The 26012-nt window shown below is 45.1% G+C and overlaps 1 protein-coding gene, 1 long non-coding RNA gene and 9 other non-coding genes across 15 annotated transcripts in view; 10 read left to right on the top strand and 1 right to left on the bottom strand.

Annotated features, from left to right (window-relative positions):
- Positions 1 to 5451: 5451 nt before the first annotated feature.
- TRNAY-GUA (transfer RNA tyrosine (anticodon GUA)) lies at positions 5452 to 5540 on the top strand. Its single transcript is given in 2 exon segments — positions 5452 to 5488; positions 5505 to 5540. It is a non-coding gene; the product is annotated as a tRNA-Tyr (tRNA).
- Positions 5541 to 5866: 326 nt separating this feature from the next.
- On the top strand, positions 5867 to 5939 carry TRNAA-AGC (transfer RNA alanine (anticodon AGC)). Its single transcript has one exon. It is a non-coding gene; the product is annotated as a tRNA-Ala (tRNA).
- Positions 5940 to 7847: 1908 nt separating this feature from the next.
- TRNAY-GUA (transfer RNA tyrosine (anticodon GUA)) lies at positions 7848 to 7936 on the top strand. The gene is given in 2 exon segments: positions 7848 to 7884; positions 7901 to 7936. It is a non-coding gene; the product is annotated as a tRNA-Tyr (tRNA).
- Positions 7937 to 8232: 296 nt separating this feature from the next.
- On the top strand, positions 8233 to 8305 carry TRNAA-AGC (transfer RNA alanine (anticodon AGC)). The gene has a single exon. It is a non-coding gene; the product is annotated as a tRNA-Ala (tRNA).
- Positions 8306 to 9030: 725 nt separating this feature from the next.
- Positions 9031 to 9119, top strand: TRNAY-GUA (transfer RNA tyrosine (anticodon GUA)). The gene is given in 2 exon segments: positions 9031 to 9067; positions 9084 to 9119. It is a non-coding gene; the product is annotated as a tRNA-Tyr (tRNA).
- Positions 9120 to 9448: 329 nt separating this feature from the next.
- Positions 9449 to 9521, top strand: TRNAA-AGC (transfer RNA alanine (anticodon AGC)). Its single transcript has one exon. It is a non-coding gene; the product is annotated as a tRNA-Ala (tRNA).
- A 1663-nt stretch (positions 9522 to 11184) lies between these two features.
- On the top strand, positions 11185 to 11273 carry TRNAY-GUA (transfer RNA tyrosine (anticodon GUA)). The gene is given in 2 exon segments: positions 11185 to 11221; positions 11238 to 11273. It is a non-coding gene; the product is annotated as a tRNA-Tyr (tRNA).
- A 325-nt stretch (positions 11274 to 11598) lies between these two features.
- TRNAA-AGC (transfer RNA alanine (anticodon AGC)) lies at positions 11599 to 11671 on the top strand. Its single transcript has one exon. It is a non-coding gene; the product is annotated as a tRNA-Ala (tRNA).
- Positions 11672 to 12372: 701 nt separating this feature from the next.
- Positions 12373 to 12461, top strand: TRNAY-GUA (transfer RNA tyrosine (anticodon GUA)). Its single transcript is given in 2 exon segments — positions 12373 to 12409; positions 12426 to 12461. It is a non-coding gene; the product is annotated as a tRNA-Tyr (tRNA).
- Positions 12462 to 18087: 5626 nt separating this feature from the next.
- Positions 18088 to 23538, bottom strand: LOC110361712 (uncharacterized). Its single transcript, XR_010470599.1, has 2 exons — positions 23399 to 23538; positions 18088 to 21391 (listed from the first exon to the last, which is right to left on the bottom strand). It is a non-coding gene; the product is annotated as an uncharacterized LOC110361712 (long non-coding RNA).
- Positions 22427 to 26012, top strand: part of PDE7A (phosphodiesterase 7A) — an 82465-nt gene continuing 78879 nt past the window's right edge. For 2 of the 5 annotated variants that reach the window (XM_065053670.1, XM_065053662.1), the window contains exon 1: positions 22429 to 23521. In XM_065053670.1, the coding sequence (XP_064909742.1) occupies positions 23384 to 23521 (138 nt within the window). In that variant the 5' untranslated portion in view covers positions 22429 to 23383. Of the gene's footprint in view, positions 23522 to 26012 lie in introns of all 5 variants that reach the window. The other 3 variants (XM_065053665.1, XM_065053663.1, XM_065053668.1) reach the window with 3 other exon arrangements.

Below are 26012 nucleotides of genomic sequence, written 5' to 3'. Positions count from 1 at the left end.
GTCCAGTTTTGGGCACCTCACTACAGGAAAGAGATCGAGGTGCTGGGGAGAGTTCAGAGAAGGGCAATGAAGCTGGTGAGGGATCTGGAGCACAAGTCTGATGATGAGCAGCTGAGGGAACTGGGGCTGTTTAGCCTGGAGAAAAGGAGGCTGAGGGGAGACCTTATCGCTGTCTACAGCTACCTGAAAGGAGGCTGTAGCATGGAGGGTTTTGGTCTCTTCTCTGAAGTAACAAGTGATAGGACCAGAAGAAATGCCCTCAGATTGAGCCAGGGGAGGTTCAGATTGGATATTAGGAAAAAATTCTACATGGGAAGGGTTGTCAGGCATCGGAACAGGCTGCCCAGGGAAGTGGTGGAGTCACCATCCCTGGAGGTGTTTAAAATATGCATAGAAGAAGTTGTTAGGGACATGGTTTAGTTCTAGAGTTAGGTTATGTTCGAACTCAATAATCTTGAGGGTCTCTTCCAACCAAAATTATTCTATGAATCTACAAATTAATTTTAAAAGACCACACAAAACAAACAAACCATATACACAAAAGCCCCACAAACAAACAAACAACAAAACACACACAAAAAGCCAAACAACCAACAAAAAAAAAGCCCAACAAGCATAAATCACAATTAGATAAAAACACTCTGAAAAGGGAAGCAGTAGAGACAGCTGATTAAAAAATTAAGTGAATGCTTTTTAATGTGAAGCATGTGATTGTAACATTTCTCTTGCTCTTAGTTATGTTCTTTAGTTTCAAACATTCCCTCAAATTTCAGTTTTGCATGGGGACAAGGAAAGGCACATTTAAACCTAAAATGTGAGTGGTTTTCATAGTGATGAGAAGTCAAAATAGCATAGTCAAAATGTCTTTTCCTGGACACTGCCAACAGAGTAGGTACAGCTAATTCTACTTATTACATTGTATGAACACAATAAATCAGATTATTCAATCATCTTTCACGAGCTCAATCCTTGAAATTACTTTATCACTCTTGTAAAACAAAACAAAACATGCACTTTTTAATGCTTTACACTCTTTAATACTTATATACATCCTATTATCAAGAAAAATATAACAGTTCTGCAGGCTTGTCACATACCTAGTGCAACCATTCTGTGTGAATACAGCTCCCTCTGGTGTGTTGAGCTAACACTGCTCTGTAACCTATATTGCTTTTCTCACAAGCGCTCTTGTTTTGTTTGAAGGAAATGAACACAATCTCTGCAAATTTTTTGTGTTTTTTTTTCTTTTCTTTTTTTTTTCTTTGAGGATTCTATATCCTAAGTACAATGTAATGAATCTTTAAAAGACTCAAACTTTAATGAATTGTCATAAGTCTTTTGTTAGATAAGCTATATAATTTAGCAGAATTAAGCCTATAATTTAATACTTATTGGCTCTTTTCATTAATTTTTTTTTTGTATCATAATTCCTAATAGTGTACCACAACCTCACTGTGGCAGGCAATGCAAAACTAAAAGACAGTCCTAGTCCCAAAGGACCTTATATCTAAAAAGTCTTACTTACACTTTACATGTTGTTTGCATTTCAAAACAGACAAATCAGAACATGTCTGGAAATGTAAAGTTGCATATCAGCCTATACAAATTTGAAACATGGCCCAGACACAGCAGAATGTCCAGGGTTGCCACAGACACGTTCAGTTACATACAACCACAGGTAAGGGTTGAAGAACTCTGAGTCACTCCAGTCCTTCCTCCCACCGCTCTCTCCTTTTCCTGGCTCACAACAAGTTCAGGAACTAAGAGCCTGGAGCTGAAAGACTGGTAAGTACACATACATGCATGAAAGGACTGGCATCACTGCTCAACAGTGGCGTGAACTTTTAGCTTCCAAGGCAAGGAAAGACTACCTCTAAAAGCGGAATGGTTTTCTTAGTTTGTTGTTTCTGGCGGTGTTAACGTTGACATCATCAAAGCATGAAGGAGGTACAAGAGGTCAGACAGAACACTCCTGACCTTCATGGAGAACCTACAGCTTCTGAATCTTTCTTCCAGAAGTGACAGAGAAAGAAGATCTCTAATTTTACTCAGAGAAATTCAGGGAATGAAATAAATTACCTTGCTGACATACTTTTGTAAACGAGCAGGTTAAGGGAGGTGATCCTTCCCCTCTACTCAGCACTGGTGAGGCCACACTTGAAGTGTTGTGTCCAGATCAGAGCACCCCTGTACAAGAGAGACAGGGACATACTGGAGACACTCCAGTGAAGGGCCATGAATACAATGAAGGAACTGGAACATCTCCCCTATGACAAAAGGCATAGAGAGCTGGGACTGTTCAGCCTGGAAACGAGCAGGTTCAGGAGATTTTCGTCAGTATATATAAATACCTGAAAGGAGAGTGCAAAGAGAACAGAGCCAGGCTCTTCTTGGTCATTGCCCAGTGCCAGGACCAGAGGCAACAGGCACACACTGAAACATAGGAGGTTACCTCTGAACATCAGGAAACACTTTTTCAATGTGAGGGTGAGCAAGTCCTGGCACAGATTGCCCAGAGAGGCTGTGGAGTTGACATCCTTGGAGATATTCAAAAGCCATCTGGACACGGCCCTAGGCAACTGGGTAGAGGTGGCCCTGTTTTCTTTCCCCAAAACATCCCTAGTGTGATTACTATTATGACTGATTTCTGTGCCTTGTTCTGCCAAAAATGTGGTAGGAACATTAGCAAGGATGTTGGAATTTATATTGGTGACTGACCAGAAGTGACAAGAGAAAGAAGGCAGGTGAGGAGACTGCAACAAGAGCTCTTGCTAGTTGATGACTTTACATTAATGAATGTGAAGGAAAAAAAAAATATTTGTAGAGATTGTGAGAAGACTCAAAACGAGTAAAGCATGAGGATATGAGTAAAGTATGGTAGGCTGATGAGACGAGAGAACATGTACACTGAGAAAGTGTGTACACAGTGGTAGTGTGCACTGTTTTTCTGTATTTGGGTAGGATCTATCTTTTGGTTTGGTTTTGAATATTGTGCTATAGTGATGTCAACATTAATAACAGCCAGCTGAGCAAGCTATTCAAAGGGCAAAAGACTGAGCAAGTGGAAAAGGATGCTGCTGCCCAGATGGGCTGGGCCTCTGGCTCAGGCACAGGACGGATTTTTGTTACCATGGGAAGAGTACTTCTGAGGCATTGATGTCCCAAACTGTTCTTGTCATTTCTTTTTAGTCAGTCCTGCTTCACACGCTTGTGGGCATCTAGTGCCCTGCCTGAACTGTATTGTGTTCTACATGTTAGATACTCAAACAATCTCCTAAAGAAGAGAGAATTGGTTTAAGGTCCTTTCTTCAGAGCGAACCTTTTTAGATCTCAGAGAAACCCAACAATTCTATAGCAAGAAATTATATTCCTCTTGCCACATTTCTCTGTTACAGAATAGCTACTGTCATTATTGCTCCAAAAGTAATAACAAAATTGATTTAAATAATATGATTGCTTTGCATCAATTTTTAAATACATAGAACTATATCAGAAGGAAGGTATCCCATCTGGTAACCCATCTGCAACTCTATCTATACAAGAAGTAAGTATTCATAAGAGAACATTCATATATTTGAATTCCCGGAACATATTGTGACCTTCTGTTACTATTCACATAGCATATCTCAATTTAAATATATGTAGAGTTTTTAATATCTTTTAACAACTGCAGTATTGAAAAAAGTAGCAAACTCAAGAAGCATGAACCTTAAATGAACATTCAGTTGCATATCCAAATTGCTTGTGCCCTTACGTGGTCAGTTTGACACAGAGAAGCAATCCATAACTGCGACTTCCTACCTCATTCCAGTAAATTATGATAAAAGACTTGGTGGATTACCAAAGCGGCACGCATATAAACCTCTTTCTCTCCCTAAAAATTAAATTAGAGGCTTAAAATGAAATTTTAAGTAACAGTAGTATACTTTTTTTTCAACAACACAGACAGTGGAGCATTGGGAATTTTATTTTCATCTGTGGTTTAGGAGAAAGTTCTGTCTACACTCCCTAATTTAAAGTGGATCATGGAGGTAGCTATAACTAACAATGTTGTTTTGGTTTATTGCTATGGAAGACACAAGTAACTAAGAGGTAAATCATCATAACCTCTCTGGCTTTAAGTCAAATTTCTTTCTGAAAAGCAAAGGAAAGGAAGTCCCTAGTTTATATAGCTTTTACAACTCATAGGTGAGTTATCTAGGACTTCAAGTAAAAGCAAAGTAAGAGAGTCCCCTAATTCCTTATTTAGGCAGTGTCTTGGTAAATTGTTTGCAAAAAGCCGTAGCACTTTAAGACATTATTCTACCACTTCTTACCGTGAGTTAACAAACCCACGGTTTTGATAGCAGGGTTATTCACTTTAGCAGAGCCTAATTAGCTACAGCTAAGAATCAGGAAGATTAGCTTGAACATAATAAAGGAATGCTTTGACCTATTTTTGAGCTCATTTTACCAGGAACAGATTATGAAAAAAGCAGATCCATATCTTCTCAGTACCGGCTCCTTAGGAATCAACAGCTTTCAGTCCTCTCTACCAGGTACAACCTTCCTCCAGCACCTGACAGTTCTAACCACTTGTTCCTCCTTCACATAGTTTTCTCAAACCACTCTTTGGTACCTCCTGCAGTCTTTGTCTAAGCAAGCTGTTTCCCCAAATCCCCAACATAGTCCTCAGTTCCATCCTTCACCAACACCCAGCTATCCTCTCCAAAATTCCCACAAGCTGGTTCCAGACCTACATAGTTCTCAGGGGGGAGGGTACACAGCAGAGGAGATGGCAGTCAGTACCTATTTCTTTTTAAAGCTTCATTAATCCTCACATAGGATTTACTACCCTTTCTTAGAAATGCTCACTAAATTGATGGCTGAGAAAGGTAAACTCTTTCTAAAGTGCTGATGAGTAATTATCTTAAAATTCTGCTCCATAGATCCAGAAGGAAATGTCTGTCCACTGGTTGAGATAAAAATAAAAAAAAAAATACAGCAATATGCAGTTCCAGGAGTACAGGAATTGCAGATTAATGGATAAAGAATACAGAAGTCTCTGATTTTATTTTTTTTTTCCTGAATGTCAACTACTGGGAGAAAGTAAAAATTCCTAAAAAGCCTTTAATTGGAATAAATATTTCACCAATAAAGTAGTAAAAACATAAACATGAATGCTATTCTCCACATAGTAGGTGTAGGAAAAGCCAGTGGAAATACTTCCCCAATATTAAGCAGACTAACATTTCAGGAAAGTACTAGTTTCATTGTTAACTATTTATCACAATGGTTCTTAGGGGATTTTCCCTAAGGTGACAAGACCTTCCAGCTCGAAAACACTCAGAGCTGAAAATAAAATTCTAAACCACAGAATCACAAAATTCCTTTGAAGAAAGGAAACTTGCATAGGGCAATATATGGCTGTGCAATAGAGGATCAAAGGGTGTACAATGCTGCCCCAGGATTCCTTCGATAGCTCAGCTGGTAGAGCGGAGGACTGTAGGCTCCCTTGCACGGCCATCCTTAGGTCGCTGGTTCAACTCCGGCTCGAAGGAGTGCCCTTTTGTCTGGGGACACACCTGCCTGCACCTCTGCCTTTTGGCCCTGCCCAGCTGGCTCCATTCAAGGGCTGCTCAACCTCCAGCTCTTTGACCATGGTGGGGACCATGACCAGCCAAGGCAGTTTTGGGTGAAGCCTGGGCAGGGGATGATGCCCTTGAGCCCTGGGGTTTGGGAGGAGTCACCTCCATGAGGAAAGGGAGTGGGTGTGTGAGGGTGTGAGAAAGAGGCGGATGGGAGGCCCAGGCTTTGGGTGCAGGGCAGCGTGGGTCAGGAGTGGGTGCCTGGGAGGGGAGAGGACCTGAGGCAGAGGCCATGGGCTGGGGAATTAGCTCAAGTGGTAGAGCGCTCGCTTAGCATGTGAGAGGCAGCGGGATCGATGCCCGCATTCTCCAATGCTTTTCATTCCCCTTCCCTGGACACAATGTCCTTTGCCACAGGCCATGTCTCTGGGGGCCACGGGAGCTCATTCTGCCCATGCTGGGGAACATGAACCAGCCAAGGCAGTTATGGGTGAAGCCTGGGCAGTGGTCCTGAGCCCTGGAGTTTGGGAGGGGTCATCTCCATGGGGAAAGCAAGTGGGTGGGTGAGGGTGTGACAGGGAGGCTACGACAGTTGCACATCCCCCTGAGGTCTGGAGCGTCTTCAGTGGGGCTGTTGATGGCTCCTTTAGTACCTTTTGTGCCCCACTGTGCCTGTCCCCCTGCACACACCTAAGGTGGTACCAAGGTGCTGACAGTCACATCCTCCCCTACCCCAGGACAGGGTGACTTCACCTCCACCTGCTGGTGGGGCAGGAGGGATGGGACCCTTGGTCAATTGACAGGGTTGTTAGCAGAGGAGGTGCCCAGAGTAGCTGTAAAACTTCTGGACTATGTTGTAATACCCACAACGAGATCTGACCAGACTATAAAATGGGGTTCCCACTGAGGGCCCCTTTGGAGTGGCCTTCTCAGAGCAGTGGTTGTGTAAACTGGAGCCCTCTCCTTAGGCTAGGACACCATCTAAGGAGACTTCCTAGGTTTGAGAGCGTCTCACCTCTTCGTTTGGGTGAGTAGTTATGTACTGGATATATCCTTGAATGAGTCCTTGCCTAACCAGGCAAGCATGAGTCCTTGCCTAACCCAAGTGAGTGATTATTTCTTGTGGATACCCTGGAGTGAGAGAGTTCTGGTTTGTTTCTTGTGACTGTGTGCATGCACACTGTGGATCCTCATTATTCTTATTTTGCTGTACCCCAATAATCTCCTCAACTGATATCCAAACCTATATTTTATGTTGTCAGTGTGCTAACTAATTGTATAAATCATGTTTGTAGTCGGTTTATTGGCTGCACTTTTCCAGCTAGAAAAAAGACTGTTTAGGAACTTGTTGTCTGGCTAAAACTGACTTTGGGGTGCCTCTGTGACAGAGGTAGATGGGTGGCCCGGGCTTTGGGTGCAGGGCAGCCTGGGTCAGGAGTGGGTGCCTGGGAGGGGAGAGGACCTGAGGCAGAGGCCATGGGCTGGGGAATTAGCTCAAGTGGTAGAGCGCTCGCTTAGCATGTGAGAGGCAGCAGGATCGATGCCCGCATTCTCCAACGCTTTTCATTCCCTTTCCCTGGACACAGGGTCCTTTGCTGGCAGCCGTGTCCTCTGGGGCCTTTGAGAGCTCGTACTACACCCAGACAGCAATGATTAGGATAAAATCCAGAACTGCACCAAAAGGAACACAGATAGATTAACAGGGGATTTAGTTTTCCCCCTCCTTTTCTGCAAAGACATCAAACGTCATCTTGGGTAACATGTTCAGTTTTGAGCTCCCCCTGAAGGAAAGACATCAATGGAATGGAGCAACTTCAGTGAAGGGCCACAAAGAGCTCACCGAATGGAGGGATTTTTATGTGGAGATGGGCTGCGGACAATGGGAATGTTCAGCCAGGAGAAAGAGAGGATCAGAAGGCTTACTTATTAACTTCCAGCTTGTAGGTCACAGATAAGAGGAAAGACTGTCCTTTCGACTGGTGTCTGACCAGAGGGAAAGAGACAGCCCTGTGAAATTGGATCAAAAAAAGATGGGTAAGCTCTTTTGGGGCCTAGGGGAGAGGGCAGCTGTAGAAGAGGAGGTCCAAGGCTCAGTGGAGTTTTTATGATTGTTGGTCTGAAGGATTTGGCGGGCTAAAGGGCTGAACAGGGTGGTGTGATGTTGGAGCTGAGGCTGTTGGAAGCAAGATGTTGGAGTAGAGGCATCATGCTGTGCTGTGCATGGAGAAGCATTGCATGAGTGTGTGTGATGGGCGAGGTGCTGGGCAGAGCCCCAGGATTCCTTCGATAGCTCAGCTGGTAGAGCGGAGGACTGTAGGCTCCCTTGCACGGCCATCCTTAGGTCGCTGGTTCAACTCCGGCTCGAAGGAGTGCCCTTTTGCCTGGGGACACACCTGCCTGCACCTCTGCCTTTTGGCCCTGCCCGGCCCTTCTCTTCACATATGCTGGGGAAGATGACCAGCTAAGCAGTTCTGAGTGAAGCCTGGCCAGGGGATGGTGCTCCTGAGCCCTGGGGTTTGGGAGGAGTCACCTCCATGGGGAAAGCAAGCAAGTGGGTGGGGATGTGAGAGGGAGGTGTGTGGGAGGCCCAGGCTTTGGGTGCATGGCACCTGGGTTGGGGTGAGTGCCTGGGAGGGGAGAGGACCTGAGGCAGAGGCCATGGGCTGGGGAATTAGCTCAAGTGGTAGAGCGCTCGCTTAGCATGTGAGAGGCAGCGGGATCGATGCCCGCATTCTCCAATGCTTTTCATTCCCCCTCCCTGAACACAATGTTCTTTGACAGGGGTCCTTGGCCTCTGGGAGTTGTGGGGAGATCATGGTGTGCCCAGGCTTTACATACGAGGACAACATCCACGGCTCTATCCAAAGCGAAGTGGGGACTATAACAGAGGAAGTGAATTTCTCCCTTTGTGCTTGACAGATGGAAATGACATCTCAAGTACTTTGTCCAGCATTGTCATTTGCACTACATAGAAGACATCAAAGAAATGAAGCAAGTTCAGTGGAGGGCCACCAAGAAGCAGATGGAATGGAGGGATTTCTATGTGAGGATGGGCCGAGGACACGGGGAATATTTAGCCAGGAGAAAGAGAGGATCAGAAGGCTTACACGTGACCTTCCAGTTCATTGGAATAGGTTATGCATTAGAGGAAAGGCTGTTTGTCTGCTGCTTGACCAGAGGGTGAAAGACAGCCCAGTGAAATTGGCTCAAGAAAAGTGTCAGCAGGATATGGGCAAGATCATTTTGGGCCTAGGGGAAAGTGCAGCTGTAGAAGAGGAGGTCCAAGGCTCTGGTGGAGTTTTTCTGGTTGTTGGTCTGCAGGATTCGGTGGGCTAAGGTTTTGAACAATATCTTGTGATGTTGGAGCTGAGGCTGTTGGAGTAGAGGCATCATGCTGTGCTGTGCATGGAGAAGCATTGGATGAGTGCGTGATGGGTGAGGTGCTGGGCAGAGCCCCAGGATTCCTTCGATAGCTCAGCTGGTAGAGCGGAGGACTGTAGGCTCCCTTGCACGGCCATCCTTAGGTCGCTGGTTCAACTCCGGCTCGAAGGAGTGCCCTTTTGCCTGGGAACACACCTGCCTGCACCTCTGCCTTTTGGCCCTGCCCAGCTGGCTCCACTCAAGGGCTGCACAGCCTGCAGCTCTTCACATATGCTGGGGAAGATGACCAGCTAAGCAGTTCTGAATGAAGCCTGGGCAGGGGATGGTGCTCCTGAGCCCTGGGGTATAGGAGTGGTTACCTCCATGGGGAAAAGGAGTGTGTGTGTGGGAGTGTGAGAGAGAGGTAGGTGGATGGGAGGCCCAGGCTTTGGGTGCAGGGCAGCGTGGGTCAGGAGTGGGTGCCTGGGAGGGGAGAGGACCTGAGGCAGAGGCCATGGGCTGGGGAATTAGCTCAAGTGGTAGAGCGCTCGCTTAGCATGTGAGAGGCAGCGGGATCGATGCCCGCATTCTCCAATGCTTTTCATTCCCCTTCAATGGACACAGGGTCCTTGCCATGGGACCTCATGCTGCACCCAGACATTAAAGAGAAGGACACAATCCAGGGCTGCACCAAGAGGAGTACAGATAGATTAACAGAGGATCTTATTTTCCCCCTTTTTGCTTTACAGACATCAAATGTCATCTTGAGTAATGTGTCCGGTTTTGAGCTCTCTTGTAGAGGAAAGACATCAGAGAAACAGAACCACTTCAGTGGAGGGCCATAGAGAAGTTCAGAGAATGGGGGTATTTCCATGTGGGGATGGGCTGAGGACACTGGGAATGTTCAGCCAGGAGAAAGAGAGGATCAGAAGGCTTATACATTATCTTCCAGCTTAGTAGGCGTAGGTTACAGAGCAGAGGAAAGGCTGCAAATTATTCTGGTGCTTGACCAGAAGGCAAAAGACAGCCCAATGAAACTGGATTATGTTTCAGTGGGATATGGGTAAGCTCTCTTTGGGCTCAAGGAGAGTCCAGAAGTAGATTGTTGGTCTGCAGGATTCTGTGCACTAAAGTGTTGAGCAAGGTGGTGCGATGTTGGAGCCAAGGCTGTTGGAGTAGAGGCATTATGCTGTGCCCCTTAGACAGTATTCCAGTCGAGGGGGAGGGCTCCATTTCACAGCCCCACTGCTCTGAGAAGACCATTCAAAGGGGGTCTTTGGCAGGGAGCCTGGTTTATAGCTCGGTCACATTTGGCTGTGGGCATTACAACGTGGTCCAGAAGCTTCTCAGCTTCTCTGGGCACCTCCTTTGTTGAAGACCCTGTCAATTCACTGATGGTCCCACCCCTTCTACCCTCCTAGAGAGGTTAAGTTGAAGTCACCCTGCCCTCAGGTGTAGGGAGGGCATCACTATCAGCAGCATCCTAGATGTAGATGTGGGGACAGGCAAAGTGGGGCACAAAGGCGCTAAAGAGCCATCAGCTGTCCTACTGAATGCTCCAGATCTCATCAGGGGCTGTGCAACTGCCACAGGATATCACGGTGTGCTCAGGCTTTACAGAGAAGGATGACGTGCAGGACTCTATCAAGAGCAGGACAGTCAGTTAAACAGAGAAATTTATTTTCTCCATCTTTGCTCACAAATGGCAAATGTCATCTTGAGTAAAGTGTCCAGCTTTGAGATGGCCAGTCCAAGGAAGAAATCAATGAAATCTAGTGACTTGAGTTGAGGGCCACTGAAAAGCAAAGGAAATCAAGGTATTTCTATGTGAAGATGGTTTGAGGGCACTGCGAAAGTTCAGCCAGAAAAAAGAGAGGATCAGAAGGCTTTACAACCTTCCAGCTTGTAGGAGTATGACATGGAGTAGAGGAAAGGCTGTCAGTTTCATGCTTGACAGAGGGCAAAAGACAGCCCAGTGATCCTGAACCAAGATTAAGTATTGGTGGGATACGGGTAAGCTCTTTTGGGCCCTGAAGAGAGTCCAGCTGTAGATGATGATATCCAAGGAGCCAGTATAGTTTTTCAAGTTGTTGGTCTGAAGGATTTGGTTTGCTAAGGGGATGAACAAGGTGGTGTGATGTTGGAGCTGAGGCTGTTGGAAGGAAGATGTTGGAGTAGAGGCATCATGCTGTGCTGTGCATGGAGAAGCATTGCATGAGTGTGTGATGGGCGAGGTGCTGGGCAGAGCCCCAGGATTCCTTCGATAGCTCAGCTGGTAGAGCGGAGGACTGTAGGCTCCCTTGCACGGCCATCCTTAGGTCGCTGGTTCAACTCCGGCTCGAAGGAGTGCCCTTTTGCCTGGGAACACACCTGCCTGCACCTCTGCCTTTTGGCCCTGCCCAGCTGGCTCCATTCAAGGGCTGCACAGCCTCCAGCTCTTGCCTGTGCTGGGGACCATAACCAGCCAAATCAGTTTTGGGTGAAGCCTGGGCAGGGGATAGTGCTCCTGAGCCCTGGGGTATAGGTATGTTTACCTCCATGGGGAAAGAGAGCGGGTGTGTGGGGCTGTGAGAAGGAGGTGTGTGGGAGGCCCAGGCTTTGGGTGCAGGGCAGCCTGGGTCAGGAGTGGGTGCCTGGGAGGGGAGAGGACCTGAGGCAGAGGCCATGGGCTGGGGAATTAGCTCAAGTGGTAGAGCGCTCGCTTAGCATGTGAGAGGCAGCGGGATCGATGCCCGCATTCTCCAATGCTTTTCATTCCCCTTGCCTGGACACAATGTCCTTTGCCACAGACCATGTATTCTGAGGGCCGTGGTAGCTCATTCTTCACTTGGACAATAAAGAATGGCAAAAAATCCAGAAATGTACAGGAAGAGTACAGACAGATTAACAGAGGATCTTATTTTCCCCCTCTTTGCTGTACAGGCATCAAATGTCACCTTGAGTAATGTGTCCAGTTTTGAGCACTCTCATAGAAGAAATACATCAGAGAAACAGAACCACTTCAGTGGGGTGCCACTAAGAAGTTCAGAGAATGGAGGTAATTCCATGTGGAGGTGGGCTGAGGACAGTGGGAATGTTCAGCCAGGAGAAAGAGAGGATCAGAAGGCTTATGTGTGACCTTGCAGCTTGTAGGTGTAGGTTATGGAGCGGAGGAAATGAATCAAATTAATCTTGGGCTTGACCAGAGAGCAAAAGACAGCCCAGTGAAACTGGATTATGTTTCAGTGGGATATGGGTAAGATCTTTTTTGGGTCTGAAGAGGGTCCAGGTGTAGATTGTTGGTCTGAGTAATTCTGTGCGCTAAAGGGTTGAATAAGGTGGTGCGACGTTGAAGCTGAGGTTGTTGTAAGCAGGACATTGGAGTAGAGGCATCATGCTGTGCTGTGCATGGAGAAGCATTGGATGAGTGCGTGATGGGTGAGGTGCAGGGCAGAGCCCCAGGATTCCTTCGATAGCTCAGCTGGTAGAGCGGAGGACTGTAGGCTCCCTTGCACGGCCATCCTTAGGTCGCTGGTTCAACTCCGGCTCGAAGGAGTGCCCTTTTGCCTGGGGACACACCTGCCTGCACCTCTGCCCTTTGGCCCTGACCAGCTGGCTGCATTCAAGGGCTGCACAGCCTGCAGCTCTTGCCTGTGCTTGGGAACATGACCAGCCAAGGCAGTTTTGGGTGAAGCCTGGGCAGGGGATGGTGCTCCTGAGCCCTGAGGTTTGGAAGGAGTCACCTCCATAGGGAAAGGGAGCGGGTGTGTGGGGCTGTGAGAAGGAGGTGTGTGGGAGGCCCAGGCTTTGGGTGCAGGGCAGCCTGGGTCAGGAGTGGGTGCCTGGGAGGGGAGAGGACCTGAGGCAGAGGCCATGGGCTGCGGAATTAGCTCAAGTGGTAGAGCGCTCGCTTAGCATGTGAGAGGCAACAGGATCGATGCCTGCATTCATCCATTCCTGCTTTTCATTCCTCTTTGATGGACATGGGACACTTTGCCAAGAGCTCTGTGTCCTCTCAGAGTTGTGGGGAGATTGTGATGTTCCTAGGCTTTACAGAGGAGGTCGAGTTTCTGGGCTCTATCACTGTCAACTCAGTCAGTGAAACATAGAAATTTATTTTCTCCCTCTTTTCTTAGAATTATAGAATCAAAGAATATTTTGGGTTGGAAGGCACCTTCACAGGTCATCTTGTCTGGCCCTCCTGTAATAAGCAAGGACATCTTCAACTAGATCGGTTGCTCAGAGCCCCGTCCAAGGATAGGGCATCCACCACCCCTCTGGGCAACCTGCACCAGTTCTTTACCACCCTCATTGTAAAAGAATTCTTCCTTATGTGTAGCCTGAATATCTCCTTCTTTAGTTTAAAACCATTACCTCTTGTACTATTGCAACAGGCCTTGCAAAATGTCTGTCTTTCTCATAGGCCCCTTTTAAGTACTGGAAAGCTACAACAAGGTCTCCCTGGAGCCTCTTCCAGGCTTAAACACCCCAACTCTCTCAGCCTTTCCTCAGAGGAGAGGTGTTCCATCCCTCTGATCATCTTGGTGGCCTCCTCTGGACCTTCTCCAACAGGTGCTCTTTCCTGTACTGAGGGCTTCAGAGCCAGATGGTGGGGTCTCACCAGATCAGAGGGGCAGAATCACCTTCCTCGACCTGCTGGTCACGCTGCCTTTGATGCATCCCAAGATACAATTGGCTTTCTGGGCTGCAAGTGCAAATTAATGGCTCATGTCCAATCTTTCATCTATCACCCCCGGGCTTACAATTGGCTCAAATAAACCTGAGGGCTGCCAGCATAGGAGTAATCCAAATTTTCACTGATTTTTTTTTTTTCCCCTTAGTTTCCAGTTAAATCAACTTGCTAGTCTGACTCACTGTGTGACTGGCATAATTACTCGAGTTGGTGAAATGGAAGTGGTGACATCACACCTTTTCAGCACCAGTAAGGTCTTACATTACCTTCAGCTCACCACAAAGCAGAACCTTAAAAAGTATATAGAGGCCAGAACATCATACCAGTGTGAAGCATAAGTAAATTCTGTGGAAAATAGCAGGAAGTAGAAGAATTAAGGTTCCTCTGGACTAGTCTGTGGCTACAAGCCAATGTTTGACAGTATATTAAATATTTTGGAGGCTTCTGCTGCCAGCTTTTACAGTACCACAGGTGCGTGACACAGAGTGCTGTTCCTGTCGAAATGCTCTCTGCCCATGCAATTTGTTCAAACAAAACTCTGACAGGTTAACTCTGCCCTGGCGGGATGACTGCTACCACAGGCATCGCTTGCCCACACAGCCCTAACCCTCTGTGGTTCCGGCACCGCGTGTTCCTCTGCAACCAGGATAAAAGCAGACAGGCGGCATAAAATCCTCACGAAGCGCTCTGCTAATTTGACAAAAATGTAATCATGTGCCCACACCTGATCCAGATCAAATTTGTACTGCTGGGTGATGTGGCATGGCCCAGAGCCAGCGGTAATGATTGCGGAACCGCAGCGCTTGGTGAAGGCTTCTCCTGCAGATGAATTACCTGTACAGGAGACAGTAAATACCAAATGTGGCCTATCACTGTGGAAACAGCTTGTGCAGGCTCCTCAAGACATGCCCTGATCTGCACTAAAGAGACATAGCGTAACCCCTTGCCAAACCACCTTTCTTTCTACCCTTAGAGGGAGGGTGCTGGGTTAGCCTCTGACTGAGAGCATTAAGCAGGGGAGGGGAATAAAAAAAAAAAAGGAAATTACATGTCTGAGGTTTTTCTTTTGGGCAAGTCTCATATAAAAATAAAGGAGTGTACAAATGTCTTTGTTTCCCTGCCAGCTTTTATAAGAACTAATTAAGGCCAAGGAGAGCTTCATTTTCCTGTTTATTTCATACTGAGAACAGCTCATGTATTTAACCTATTGATAATTTTGCAGCTGCCTGCTTTAATTTGCTTATGATTGAGAAACAAAAAGTTAGTGTAGCAGCAAGGAGTTGCCAAAGCTGCAGAGCGGTCACTGGTGCATGATCCAGCTGTGTGATCAAACTCTAACAGGCAGCTGTGACAACAAGCGTGGGCTGTGCTTTGGAGCCAGAAAGCCAAATTAGAATTATGGCTCCTTAGTAGTTGCTTATTTCCAACTCGGCTGATTTTTCCATAATAAGGTCAACATAATCATAAAGATACAGAGAGCTGGCATTTATTTGCTGCTAGAGAACTTCATGCACTTTTCAACTTTGTGATTTATCTATTGATTGCAATTGAAAATTCAAGCCACAAAATTCAGTGGTAATTGCTATCAGTACATGAAGAATTATGCTTTCCCAGAAAACAGTCTTCGGGGGTAAATATTCACAGGTCTTAGCATCACTCATATTTCTTAGTTCAGGCAAATCGATTACAAGGCATTTATTATATCGAAGAGTCCTATGGACGTTATGGAAATCACACAGAATTCAATAAAGAATTTTATAGCTGCTATAAAACCTACAAAATAATTTTTAATGTCCTTTTGATTCAGAAGGTAAGATCCCAGCCCTCTGTAAATCAGCGACAGAGCTCACAATCAAGATTGACAGAAAATGAGGACCCAATAATTTGCAGCTCTTATTTATAAAGTTTTCCATAAATTACTCTATGTGACTGAGGAACTTTATGGATATTACATTAAATTCCATAGGGTTTTTTTTCAAAAGTTGGGGGGAGGATGGTTCGTTTCAGGGAAGGAGATGTATTATACTTTATTTTCTTGCTTTCCTTAAAAAAACAGCTCTTCAAATTTTACATGTTGTTTCAAAATATTATTTCAAAACAATTTACAGACACCAGGCAGGGATTCCCAAACCGTGTTATCCTAGCACCACAGTATCCAAGCTACTTAAGAAGGCACACGTGGTCCTTGGGAACTCCTGCTGCCCTGTTGTACCACCCATCCCAAGCCAAGGTTAACCCTGCGTCAGCTCATGCGGGAAGCTTCATACAATTCTAGCAGATGGAAACTAGAACATCAAATAATAGTTAACTCTCCAAGTTTGTACTATTACATGTTTATTCTATTCCAGAATCACAAACCTGGAGATGCAAAGCTTTTCCTGGGGAGCTGGGCAAAAGCCTTCTCCTTACAGCAAGGAGAAACTGGCCACTGGCGTCTTCTGGCTGCAACGTGGCAGCAGCGTAGAGAATTCTAGTGTGTGCGTGGAGTCTGTACCACAGAAAGGGGAAATTATTTGCTGTGGTATGTGTGTCGTATCAGAGCAGAACGGAATCCATATTATGTATTACTTGCTAACAGTCAGTATATGCTGCAACTGTTTGTTCACATTGCAATCCCCTCTGCTGGTGCTAGGCACCAGGCTTTGTCATCTTTCATCATCAACATCCAAAATAGATAATTAGCAATAATGGATTTCACTAATTCTTCTTTTTCCTATTTGCCTGTTGTGTAAAAGTCATATGTAATTTGTGTGTTGCTACAAATTATATGCAAAAAGATGTTTGTTCCTACATTTGATAAGTGGCAATTATAAACAAGTTTGCATGATAGATTAACATTTTTTTACTTTTTCCCAAATAGTGTTTAGAAAGATTTGTTTCATCAATTGTTTCCACAAATGGACATTCATGCATATAGATCTGGTCATGATAAAGTGACCAGAAAACAAAAATATATCTGAAAATTGAATTACAAAACAATTGTGCTTTGAATTCATTTTTTTTTTGGCAGCATAGCTTCACGCTGTACATTTTTTTCCATATCTTGCAATTAACCACTCGCTTGTAATGCAAACGGTATTGCCTTGCAATGTATTAATTATGACTTCTAACAAATTAAAGTCAATTCTCCCATTATTTGGGAATTGGTTATCTTGGCCACAGATGCAATGACACGTAGTGGCTCACAGATCAGCCTGTTCAAGATCAGCAACAACATAACCAATTCTTTGCCAAATTAAGCTCTTTGGGCCCGTTGGTTCTCAAATGTTCATGTTCTGCAGTCAAGTAACAGGATCTTTCTTCAGACTCTTTTTGTCCTTTTACACAAATTACAGGAACTACAGGATATGTTTTTTTCCACTTATTTTGTGTAATAATGAACTGACCATATAAATAAACCTCCTGCATACAACTGAGCAGATGTCATGGTTTTCCCTGGTTTTAGATATTCTATAGAACATGCTGGTTTGCAGGTTTTGAACAATTTGCAAAATAGCATATTTATTCAGATTTTATACATTTTAGAATTAAATTGCTTAGTAAATAATTACATTAACAAGTATTCAGAGTCCAAAGTGAGATTAAACCTTACAAAGGTTGCTTATTTTCTTAGGCCTATCCTTGAAAAAAGTATTCTACAAACTTCTAGTCATGTAATTTAATCTAGAAAGATGCTGACATGGTATTGATTTATGTAGATTTAACTGATGTTCTGACACATGACTAATCCCAACTCAGCATTGCATGTGAGAACATGCATAAAGTACATACTTTGCACTAATACTTTATGCCAATTAACCCATATTTTCACTGCGAATTCTGCTATGCCTGCCTTGCATCAAACATGTTATATACATATTCCATACATACGTTATATATTCCATATATATGTTCTATATCTCAATATGTGTTACACATCCCAAAAGACCTCTTTATGTGAGATTTTAAAGCTAGATTTTCTGAAATGAATTACTTTTTGAGTTAGAATTCGAGTAATCCCTTGCATAATCCTGATTTACGCCAGGTAGGTGAGGTTTTATGATACAGACGATGTGGTCTCACTGGGGGCTGACTCCAAAAGGCGCACTTCCATCACCAGTTACGTACCTGCACCTTGCAACCAGCCGTGCTGTCTGGTGGGTCTCACTCTGTTTTTTTAGGGAGGGGAAGCTCATTTTCTGCCAGTTTAACTCCCTAAACTCTCTTGGCTTACCCTGGCGATGAGCTTTGGTACTGGTAGGAGCAAACAGCCAGTAGTTTGATAGAGTGGCAATGGCCCCCCTGCACAGCAGCGTCTCACTTAGCACAGAAGTGTAATATTTTAAAGCCACATTTCCAGTGCACTCCACACCATTAAGAGTCCCAGCTTCTGTGTTTTAGTGCAGTAAACCACACCTCGACTTTTAAACAAGAGACTTGCCTCTAATTAAGTGCAAAGCTGCTTTTAAGAAATTGATTGAAAAATGTTCTCCTAGTACTCAGGCTGGCTTTTATCTGAGCATAAAAGTAAGTTTTATCAGAGTTAATCCTTTTAGTATGCACTTGCCTTACAAGAACAATTTTCTTTCATTTGGTCAAGACAAAAGAATTCAGGAATTTCTGTAAACTAACCCTCTCATCACTTTGTTGCATTTTTGTTGACATATTGGCAACATTCCTTCCAGTTTTAATTGGATTAAGCACGTAGAAATTTAGTGAGTTGTAAATCAGACAGAATTCCAGCTACCTCCTTTTTGCTATTGTTAAAAACAAAATGTCTAGCAAAGAATAAACCTAAATAAAACCAGAGGTAGTCTCTTGGAAGTAATCAAATCTTCTCACTGCATTTGCTCAGGTATTTAACGGGAAGACCGGCAGAATGACAGATGTTTTTCCAGACTTTCAAGAAGAAATCATGCTAATGTTAACCCTGACACATTCTTCCCTTCACCAGGAAATGTCAGGATGCTACTTGGTGGAAAAAAATCAGTTGCTGCAAATATTCAACCCTCTGACTTCTACTCATCCTATTCGGATTACCTTCTACTGCTATAGGTTTTGATAGAAGAGCAGTCCCACCAATTAGCTAAGAAGCAATCATAAAAACATGAAATACATGATTAATTTTTGATGGAAGCTCAAATTTAACAGAGAAACTGAAGCAGTACATTTGAGCATCTTTTGGAAAGGCAGAAAAAACAATTACTTGGAATATAATGGAGTAATTTAATTTGAATACTAATTAGTATACATTTTCACTCCTAATGTGATCTTCTGAAAGTATTTGTTAATTCTAAGCATAGTTACTATTTATTTCAACTTAACTCTTCTTGTGAGGGGAATAATAGAACAAAATGGCACTTCAAATAGAATAGTAAAAAAGCCAAAGTGCAAGAGAAAGACTGCTAGGTTCCTGGATGTAGTCACCCAAATTATCAGAAGTGCAAATGCTGCGAATTATTCCAGTCCCCATTTCTGGTTTGCTTCATTCACCAAAGGGAGATGGTTGTTAATGTGTCCTTTTTGTTGCCAGAAATTTTCCAATAATTTTAGCACACCCAAAACGCAACTATTCCAACTTCTCACACTGATAAGCTTCCACAACAAGGAAGTGAACTCATCTTTAATTTAACCAGAAATTGTAAAAAATTTAAATGTTCTTTGTCTAAAAAATTTTAGTATTACTCAGAAACATCTCATATTTGAGCTTTAAACAACAAATTGCTTTCCTTTAGTTTTTGACAACACAACACGGTGAGATTAATAAGACACTGTTGCTTTAGTCTAGTTGGCATGTTGGAATTTTAGCTCAGCATTTCACTTCTCAGCTTTAATATCAGAAGACTTCTTTACTCCCAATAGGCCAATAAAGAATTAGATGGGACACCAGGAATCATTTGAACCTAAATACGACTTCCAAACTCAGACTTAAATCTCAGTGTACTAATTATAGGACTGCTTGCTTAACTTTTTAAAAATAGTCAAAATTGCTTTAAAAAAATCCTTGTTAAGACCATTTTGAAAACAGTAATTACACCTACGTATAAAGAAACCTAGAAAGGATGTGCAATTTTAATGAGGTATTGGGGCAACAAATAAAATGTTAAAAAAAAGGTTACAAAACCAAATCAAAACAAACCGCTATATTTTCTGTGGACAAAATGGGCGATTGCTGCTCAACAGCTTATCCTGGAAGCTACCAGGTTCTGCACGCTGAACGGTATGTTGAGAAATGGTTCAGCTTGCGAACGTGCAACACATTTGTTTTGTCTGTTCGTAGGGGTCCAAACCCACTTCCATCAGCAACACAAAAAGCTGTGAATTTTCAGCTTCTCATAACCCCACTAAACTTGCAAGCTGCACCTCTGAAACTGCACCTGGGCTTCTCATATCCTCCCACTCTGACATTAAAAATATTCTGCACATCAACTGTTATTATGCCTGTAAAAATGACACGAAGAAAAGCTTTATCCACCAGCTTCTGCTGACACTGACGCCCTTAGTCATATTAATGCTATTGTCGTGTGAGGATTTTTGTCCAGGCAAAGGTAACCACCGAGAAAAACAGAACTTTCATGGCTGAGATCGTTTCAACTGTGTGCACTCCAGCAAGTTTTCTAGAAATGCATCGAAGAATGAACAACAGCACAAGAAGAATCACCTTTTCATGTTGTTATTCCCAATAATATCTTCAGTGGAGTTACGAAAAGCTGCCTTTGAACAGCTATTAAACTCGAGACAGTTTGCAGCTGCATTCAAAACCGACTTTTGCTCACGTGTTTCCACAGTCACTCCCTGTTTCTGGAAGACATAATCTGCCAGTAAATCTCCAGTCTTAAATTAAGCGTAGAGGGGGATTCTGAGAGCTGTGAGCAAAGAAAAAACAAATCCTCTGCAATTATTCCTTGTAAACTCATACAATAAATCATCACCTGGCTCACATTAGTAACTTCTGTAATTATTAAAAATAGAAATTCGTGTCCTGAAAGCAGAGCACTTGAAGAATCAGTCACTACCTGGAAAACTTCTGCTTACTTCATTGTATTTCAGATTCCTTAAAGATGTTTATGTAACATTAATTAGAGATCAAAGATAATTTGATTATTAGGGAGGGAAAATGCTGATTATGTTATTTAAGGACGGAACACTAACATGACCTTAATGAACTAGTTTCAAGTAGTCACATGGAAAATACCTAGAGCTGATAGGAACTGTAAAACACATTATCAATAATCTTTATTTACAGTTTGACCCTGTAGGATTAAAATATACACCATATATATTCAGTGAAAGTAAGAATATGCTTTTTTTCCCTACAAGTCATGATATATTGTTCACAAATTGAATTTAAGACTGACTAGAGTGAAAAACCATCCTACCAGGGTACAGAAAACTGATTGGTTATTAATAGGAAAGAACTAAAGGTCATGTTGAAAAATGGGGGAGGGAAATTGTGACTCCAGTGAAGCTGGTGGAGCTATATCAGTAGCTTAAATGAAGCACTGATTTAATGTAAGAAGGCCAAATATGAGTAAACTGTCAAAGAATGCTGAGAAAACCCAACATACCTTACTTACTGAAAAAAAAAAAATACGGAGTGTGTTATTTTACTATGAATTATGTGCTTATATATTTTGAATTCTTGCATGGATATATTAAGCAATCACATGGTAAATGTTTGTGACATTTTTTTTCAAGAAATGGGAGAAATCCAGCTGAAGTGAGCTTTTAAGACGAGGCAGCTGATCCAGTGTTTTCTCGGATGCGTCCATCAGTCTTTGGGGCTGTCCATGAAACAAGGTAGATTGCAGTTCTGCAAAAGAACAAGGTGGCGTTTGTTAACCTTGTAGCTCAGAGTAAAATGGCCGTCAGCCACATCTATAAAACTTCTTGTTTCTACAGCTACTTCAAACAGATGAAAATCCTCCACACAAACCACCTATTCTTTCCAAATGGGTTCCTCCAAAGCCATGTCATTGTCTATAAATAACCATTATCATGTGAAATCTAAACCTTTCTGTCAGTAAGCAAGCACTGAGAAGAACAATGTATAATGCAAAATTAAATATGAATCATTTTGCAAAATCTGATTTTTAAGCAGGTACAGGCACTTCATATATTATTCAAAGAACAGAATTGTTCCCTTACCTATCACGCTATATTTAGGATTTTTTTTATGATGGAGAAATAAAAGAGATGAAAGGATGGGAAAAAAGCAGCTGCAGAAAGACAAAGGGAGGTTTACTCCTAAAGAAACCAAGCAAAGCTAAAGTGTCTCTGCTACTGTGAGCTACACAGCTATGGACCAGATCACGTCATGAATTATCCTATTTCCTCCTTAAAGGTCAATTCCTGGAATTGTGTGGCTTGCCAGGAATTTCAGTTTTTACTTTAAGAGAAATTAACACCGTTCTAACTCTTCATCTTGCAAAGAGATGTGCCTCCATGCTCTAAAGCAATGAGCACCACAGATTCAAACGTGAACTCCCCCGTGTATTGCTTTTGACAGATAATGCTCTTTAAATAAAATCTTTCCTTCTGTGTTCGATTTTCGAGTAGCCACGCAAGCCGGGGACGCCGGGCCCGGCCGTACAGACCGAGCGGTGCCACCCGCCGCCCGGAACACCGCCGCCCCCTCAGCGAGGCGCCCCCGCCCACCCGGGCACGGCCAGGGCACACCGAGGGCTCACAGGAAGCGCGGGGCCCACGACAAGTCATCCCCGCGCAGCGCCGCTTTCCTCGCCCGGCACCTCCGACCTCCGCCGCCCCCCGCCCCGGCTGCCGCCCCTCAGGCCTCGCCCGAGCAGCGCCGGGCACGGCACGTGCTCAGCCGGCCGGGGCAGCGGAAGGCGGGAAGCAGGGAGGAAGGTGCCGCCTCCCGGTCCGCGCGGGCAGCGCTGCCGCCTGTGGGCGCGGCGCCCCCGCCCAACCGCCACGGCCCCGGCCCCGCCGAAGGCGGGAAGAGGAGGGCGCATGCGCGCGGGGCCCGCTGGCGCGGCCAAGCCACCCTGCTGCGCACGGGCGGGAGGAAGGGGAGAGTGGGTAGTTACGTGATGACGCTCTGCGTGTCGCCAGTCGCGCGACCCACGCAGTCCGTCGGGCTTGTGCCTCCTCCCGGGCCGGTGCGCTCGGGGCTGTTCCGAGTGGGGGCGGGCGGGGCGAAGGCTTCCTCCCTCCTCCTCATCCTCCTCCCTCCTCCTCATCCTCCTCCCTCCTCCTCATCCTCCTCCTTCGCTCCCTCCTCCTTTTTCTCCTCCTCCTCCTCCTCCTCCTCCCTGGGTCCCCTCTCCGAGGGCCCGGCCCCTTCCCCCCGGCGGAGCGGGGCTGTGCGGCAGCGGCGCCTCCTCCTCCCGGCCGTGCCGGACAATAGGGGCGAGCGCGGCTTGTGTCTCACCCAAAGCGGCCCCCCCAGGCCAGCCTCGCCTCCATGCGCGGCGCCGGGCAGCGGGGCTGACAGCGGCTCCCGCCAGCGGCAGCAAGGCCGAGGGAGCGGCGGCGGCCGCGGGCTCCGGGCCGGGACTCGCCGCCTCGAGCGCTGACACAGGCGTCCCGCTTCGCCGCCTCCCCCTCGCTGCCGGCGGCCGTTCCCGCCGGGCTTTGGCGGCGGAGGACAAAGGCCCGGGGCCCGGCGCGGCCCGGCCCGACCCCCCGGCGAGTGCGGGGGCGGTGAGGAGGCGCCGGGCCCCCGCGGGGTTTCGCCGCGGGCTTCCCCCCGCCGTCCCGCTGCGGCGAGCCCTGCGCAGGCAGGTGCGGCGGCGGGCGAGGCCGCTGCCCTGCGGCGGGTCGGCGCACGGAGGCTTCTTCAATGGAAGTATGTTACCAGCTGCCGGTGCTGCCGCTGGACAGGCCGGTGCCGCAGCACGTCCTCAGCCGCAGAGGGGCCATCAGCTTCAGCTCCAGCTCCGCGCTCTTCGGCTGCCCCAACCCCCGGCAGCTCTCGCAGGTAAGCACCGCCACCGGGCCCGCCGGCTCCCGCTTCCCCGAGGCAGCGGGGTCTGCGCCGGCTCCGCGTCCCGCCGGTCCCCCACCCGGGCGGGCGGCCCCACTCCGTTCCCGCCGCGCCGCTGCCGGGCGCCAGGGCCTGCCTTCGGCGGCAGCAGGGGGCTGGCGGGTCGGAGAGGTGTGGTGGGGGTGGGCTGGTGGCGGAGCTGCCCCCGAGAGTGTCCGGATCGCGGCGCAGGGGCGAGCGAGCGGCCTCCGGCTCCCGCCTCGGCCCAGCCGCCGGTCGCGCCTTCCCCGCCTGCTGCCAAATACCGGTGGCGGTGACGAGAAGATACAACGTTTTATAGGTTTATGGCCGGTTATTATCGAGGTTATCTTTTTAGTATTGGTTGTAATGCGAGATGTGAGCTCCTTGCGGTTTATTTCCAGAGCCGTTGAATGATTTGTTTTTTTCTTTGTTTTTTTAAACTAGAGATGTTTTTTTTCTAGGTTTTTAGCTCGGACTTTCTTTGAAGGGTCTGAGTTTCCTATGGGGTTGCCAAAAACTGCAACGACTTCACTGAAATAATGAACGTGCACTGCAGTGTTTTATTTGGGATGCTAAGCTATTTCTTCCTCCAACTATTAAGACTTGGCAGTGTGTCTAGAAAGAGACAAAGATCCTTGGCTTTTTTATTTCCACAGTATTGTTCCTTGCCCACATTACATCAGAAACAAAATGAACTATACTGTATTTTGTTTCATCTCATCGTGTTGAAAATACTATAAAAAGGGTCATTATAACTCTCAGGACAAAAGGAATGTTTTTCTTGTAAACACTACCCTAAATTTCTGAATATATGTTAGTATGGTTTCCCAGCAAACAGTGATACAATTATATTGTGGTGGAATTCCGTGGAGAAAATTTGGGATTATGGTGGGAAGTCAGCTGGTTTGGTCTTCTAGGAATTTCCTATAATGTCTAGATTGAAAGGTCTGGTTCAGTGCTCTGAATTGTGTTGTCCTCGCAGAAGATGTTGTCTTTGCTCTTTATGTGTGTAATACTAATTTTATGTTGTTGACATTTTTGAGGTATCTTATAATCTTATTCTGCTTTTTTTGTTACTTGCTCTGCTTCATATGCGCGTATACAGAAAATATAGAGGTGCTAGTTTCTTTTGGCTTTGTTTGTCCCTGGTTTGATAGCAATGAAGCTTTGTATGTGTGAGCGCTTTAGGCATGTGTAAATTTGGGAAGGAAGAATCAACAAAATATTGTTTCAATGACCAAGAATTTGAATACATATGGAAATAATTATTAGTAAGCATATAAAGATTAACATGTGCTGACAACTCTCCTTTCCCTGAGTATGAATGTAATAATTGACAAAAACCTTATTTTTGTGACCAGTTAGTTTTTCACTAGCAACTGTGTTCAGATATTTTCCATTTGTAGTGCGTGATCTGAGTTCTGCTCGGGGATGGTGAATTTTCCGTATGTAAAAGTCATCTTGAAAATCGAATCTAATTTAGCACGCTTTGTCCTATGCGAATGAATAAGAGTCTCTCTTGTTTGAAGCATTCATGGTCTTTTGGGAAAAGGAATAGGCAAGATGGGAAAGGTGATAAATTGTATTTATTGCTTTTCTATGTGGTCTCCAGAGCAGGTGATGCATAAAGTGTGTACAAGCCTATCAAATTAAATAAGTTACTGACATTTAATTTTTTTCTTTTTATTATTTATTTTTTCCCCAGCTTTTAAGCTTCTCAATGGATTCCTTGTTTTCTGACCAATATGCTGCAGGTATATTAGAGTGAGTTACAAGGAGAGGTGCTTAATACCTTACAGAAAAGTGAAAACTATATGTATGCTTGACCAAGTAGTATTTCCATCAAGTGAGCCAGAGAAAGAAGTTTATGCTTAAACAAGAGGGAATTAGGATATTTACATGAGGAAGTCTTCACTAATATTGGCCAGCTGATTAGAGTACAGCTGTGTTTTGTTTCCTTTTTTTTTTTTTCCTTTCCCTGCAGTCTCCTCCAGGTAATACAATGTGAATGTCTGCCAGACTTGCAATCACAGGCTGGTGTAAATGACAGACTAAGAAGCTTCACCAGTGAGATTAATGATTATGTGTAACTTCTGAACTTAACTTCAACTTGCAAATCTCCTGGAAGGCTCCTAGTACTGCAGTTCCATTGCTGTTCAAAGAGGTCTGAGCCCTTGCCAGTCTGTTTTTTTCAGTCTTCTGCTCAGGCTAGATTTGAGCAATAGTAACCCTGGAGATGTGTATTAGAAAAACCAAGAAGCAGGTACGTGCAGCCAGCATTTTACAGTTAATACACATCTGACAGATTTTTATTAAAAAAGTAAGGTCTTGAAAAATGGATTCCCACTTACAGATTAAAAGTGAAGTGATTTAGGCATAAGACATTTCAGGCTTATCCATTCAGCAAGGAGGTATTTTACACAGGAAACACAGGTGAGACAAATGCATGCTACATTAGACATAG

This window comes from Columba livia, chromosome 2, assembly GCF_036013475.1.
Source record: "Columba livia isolate bColLiv1 breed racing homer chromosome 2, bColLiv1.pat.W.v2, whole genome shotgun sequence".
Classification (NCBI taxonomy): domain Eukaryota; kingdom Metazoa; phylum Chordata; class Aves; order Columbiformes; family Columbidae; genus Columba; species Columba livia.
This window is presented reverse-complemented; position numbering and strand designations above follow the sequence as displayed.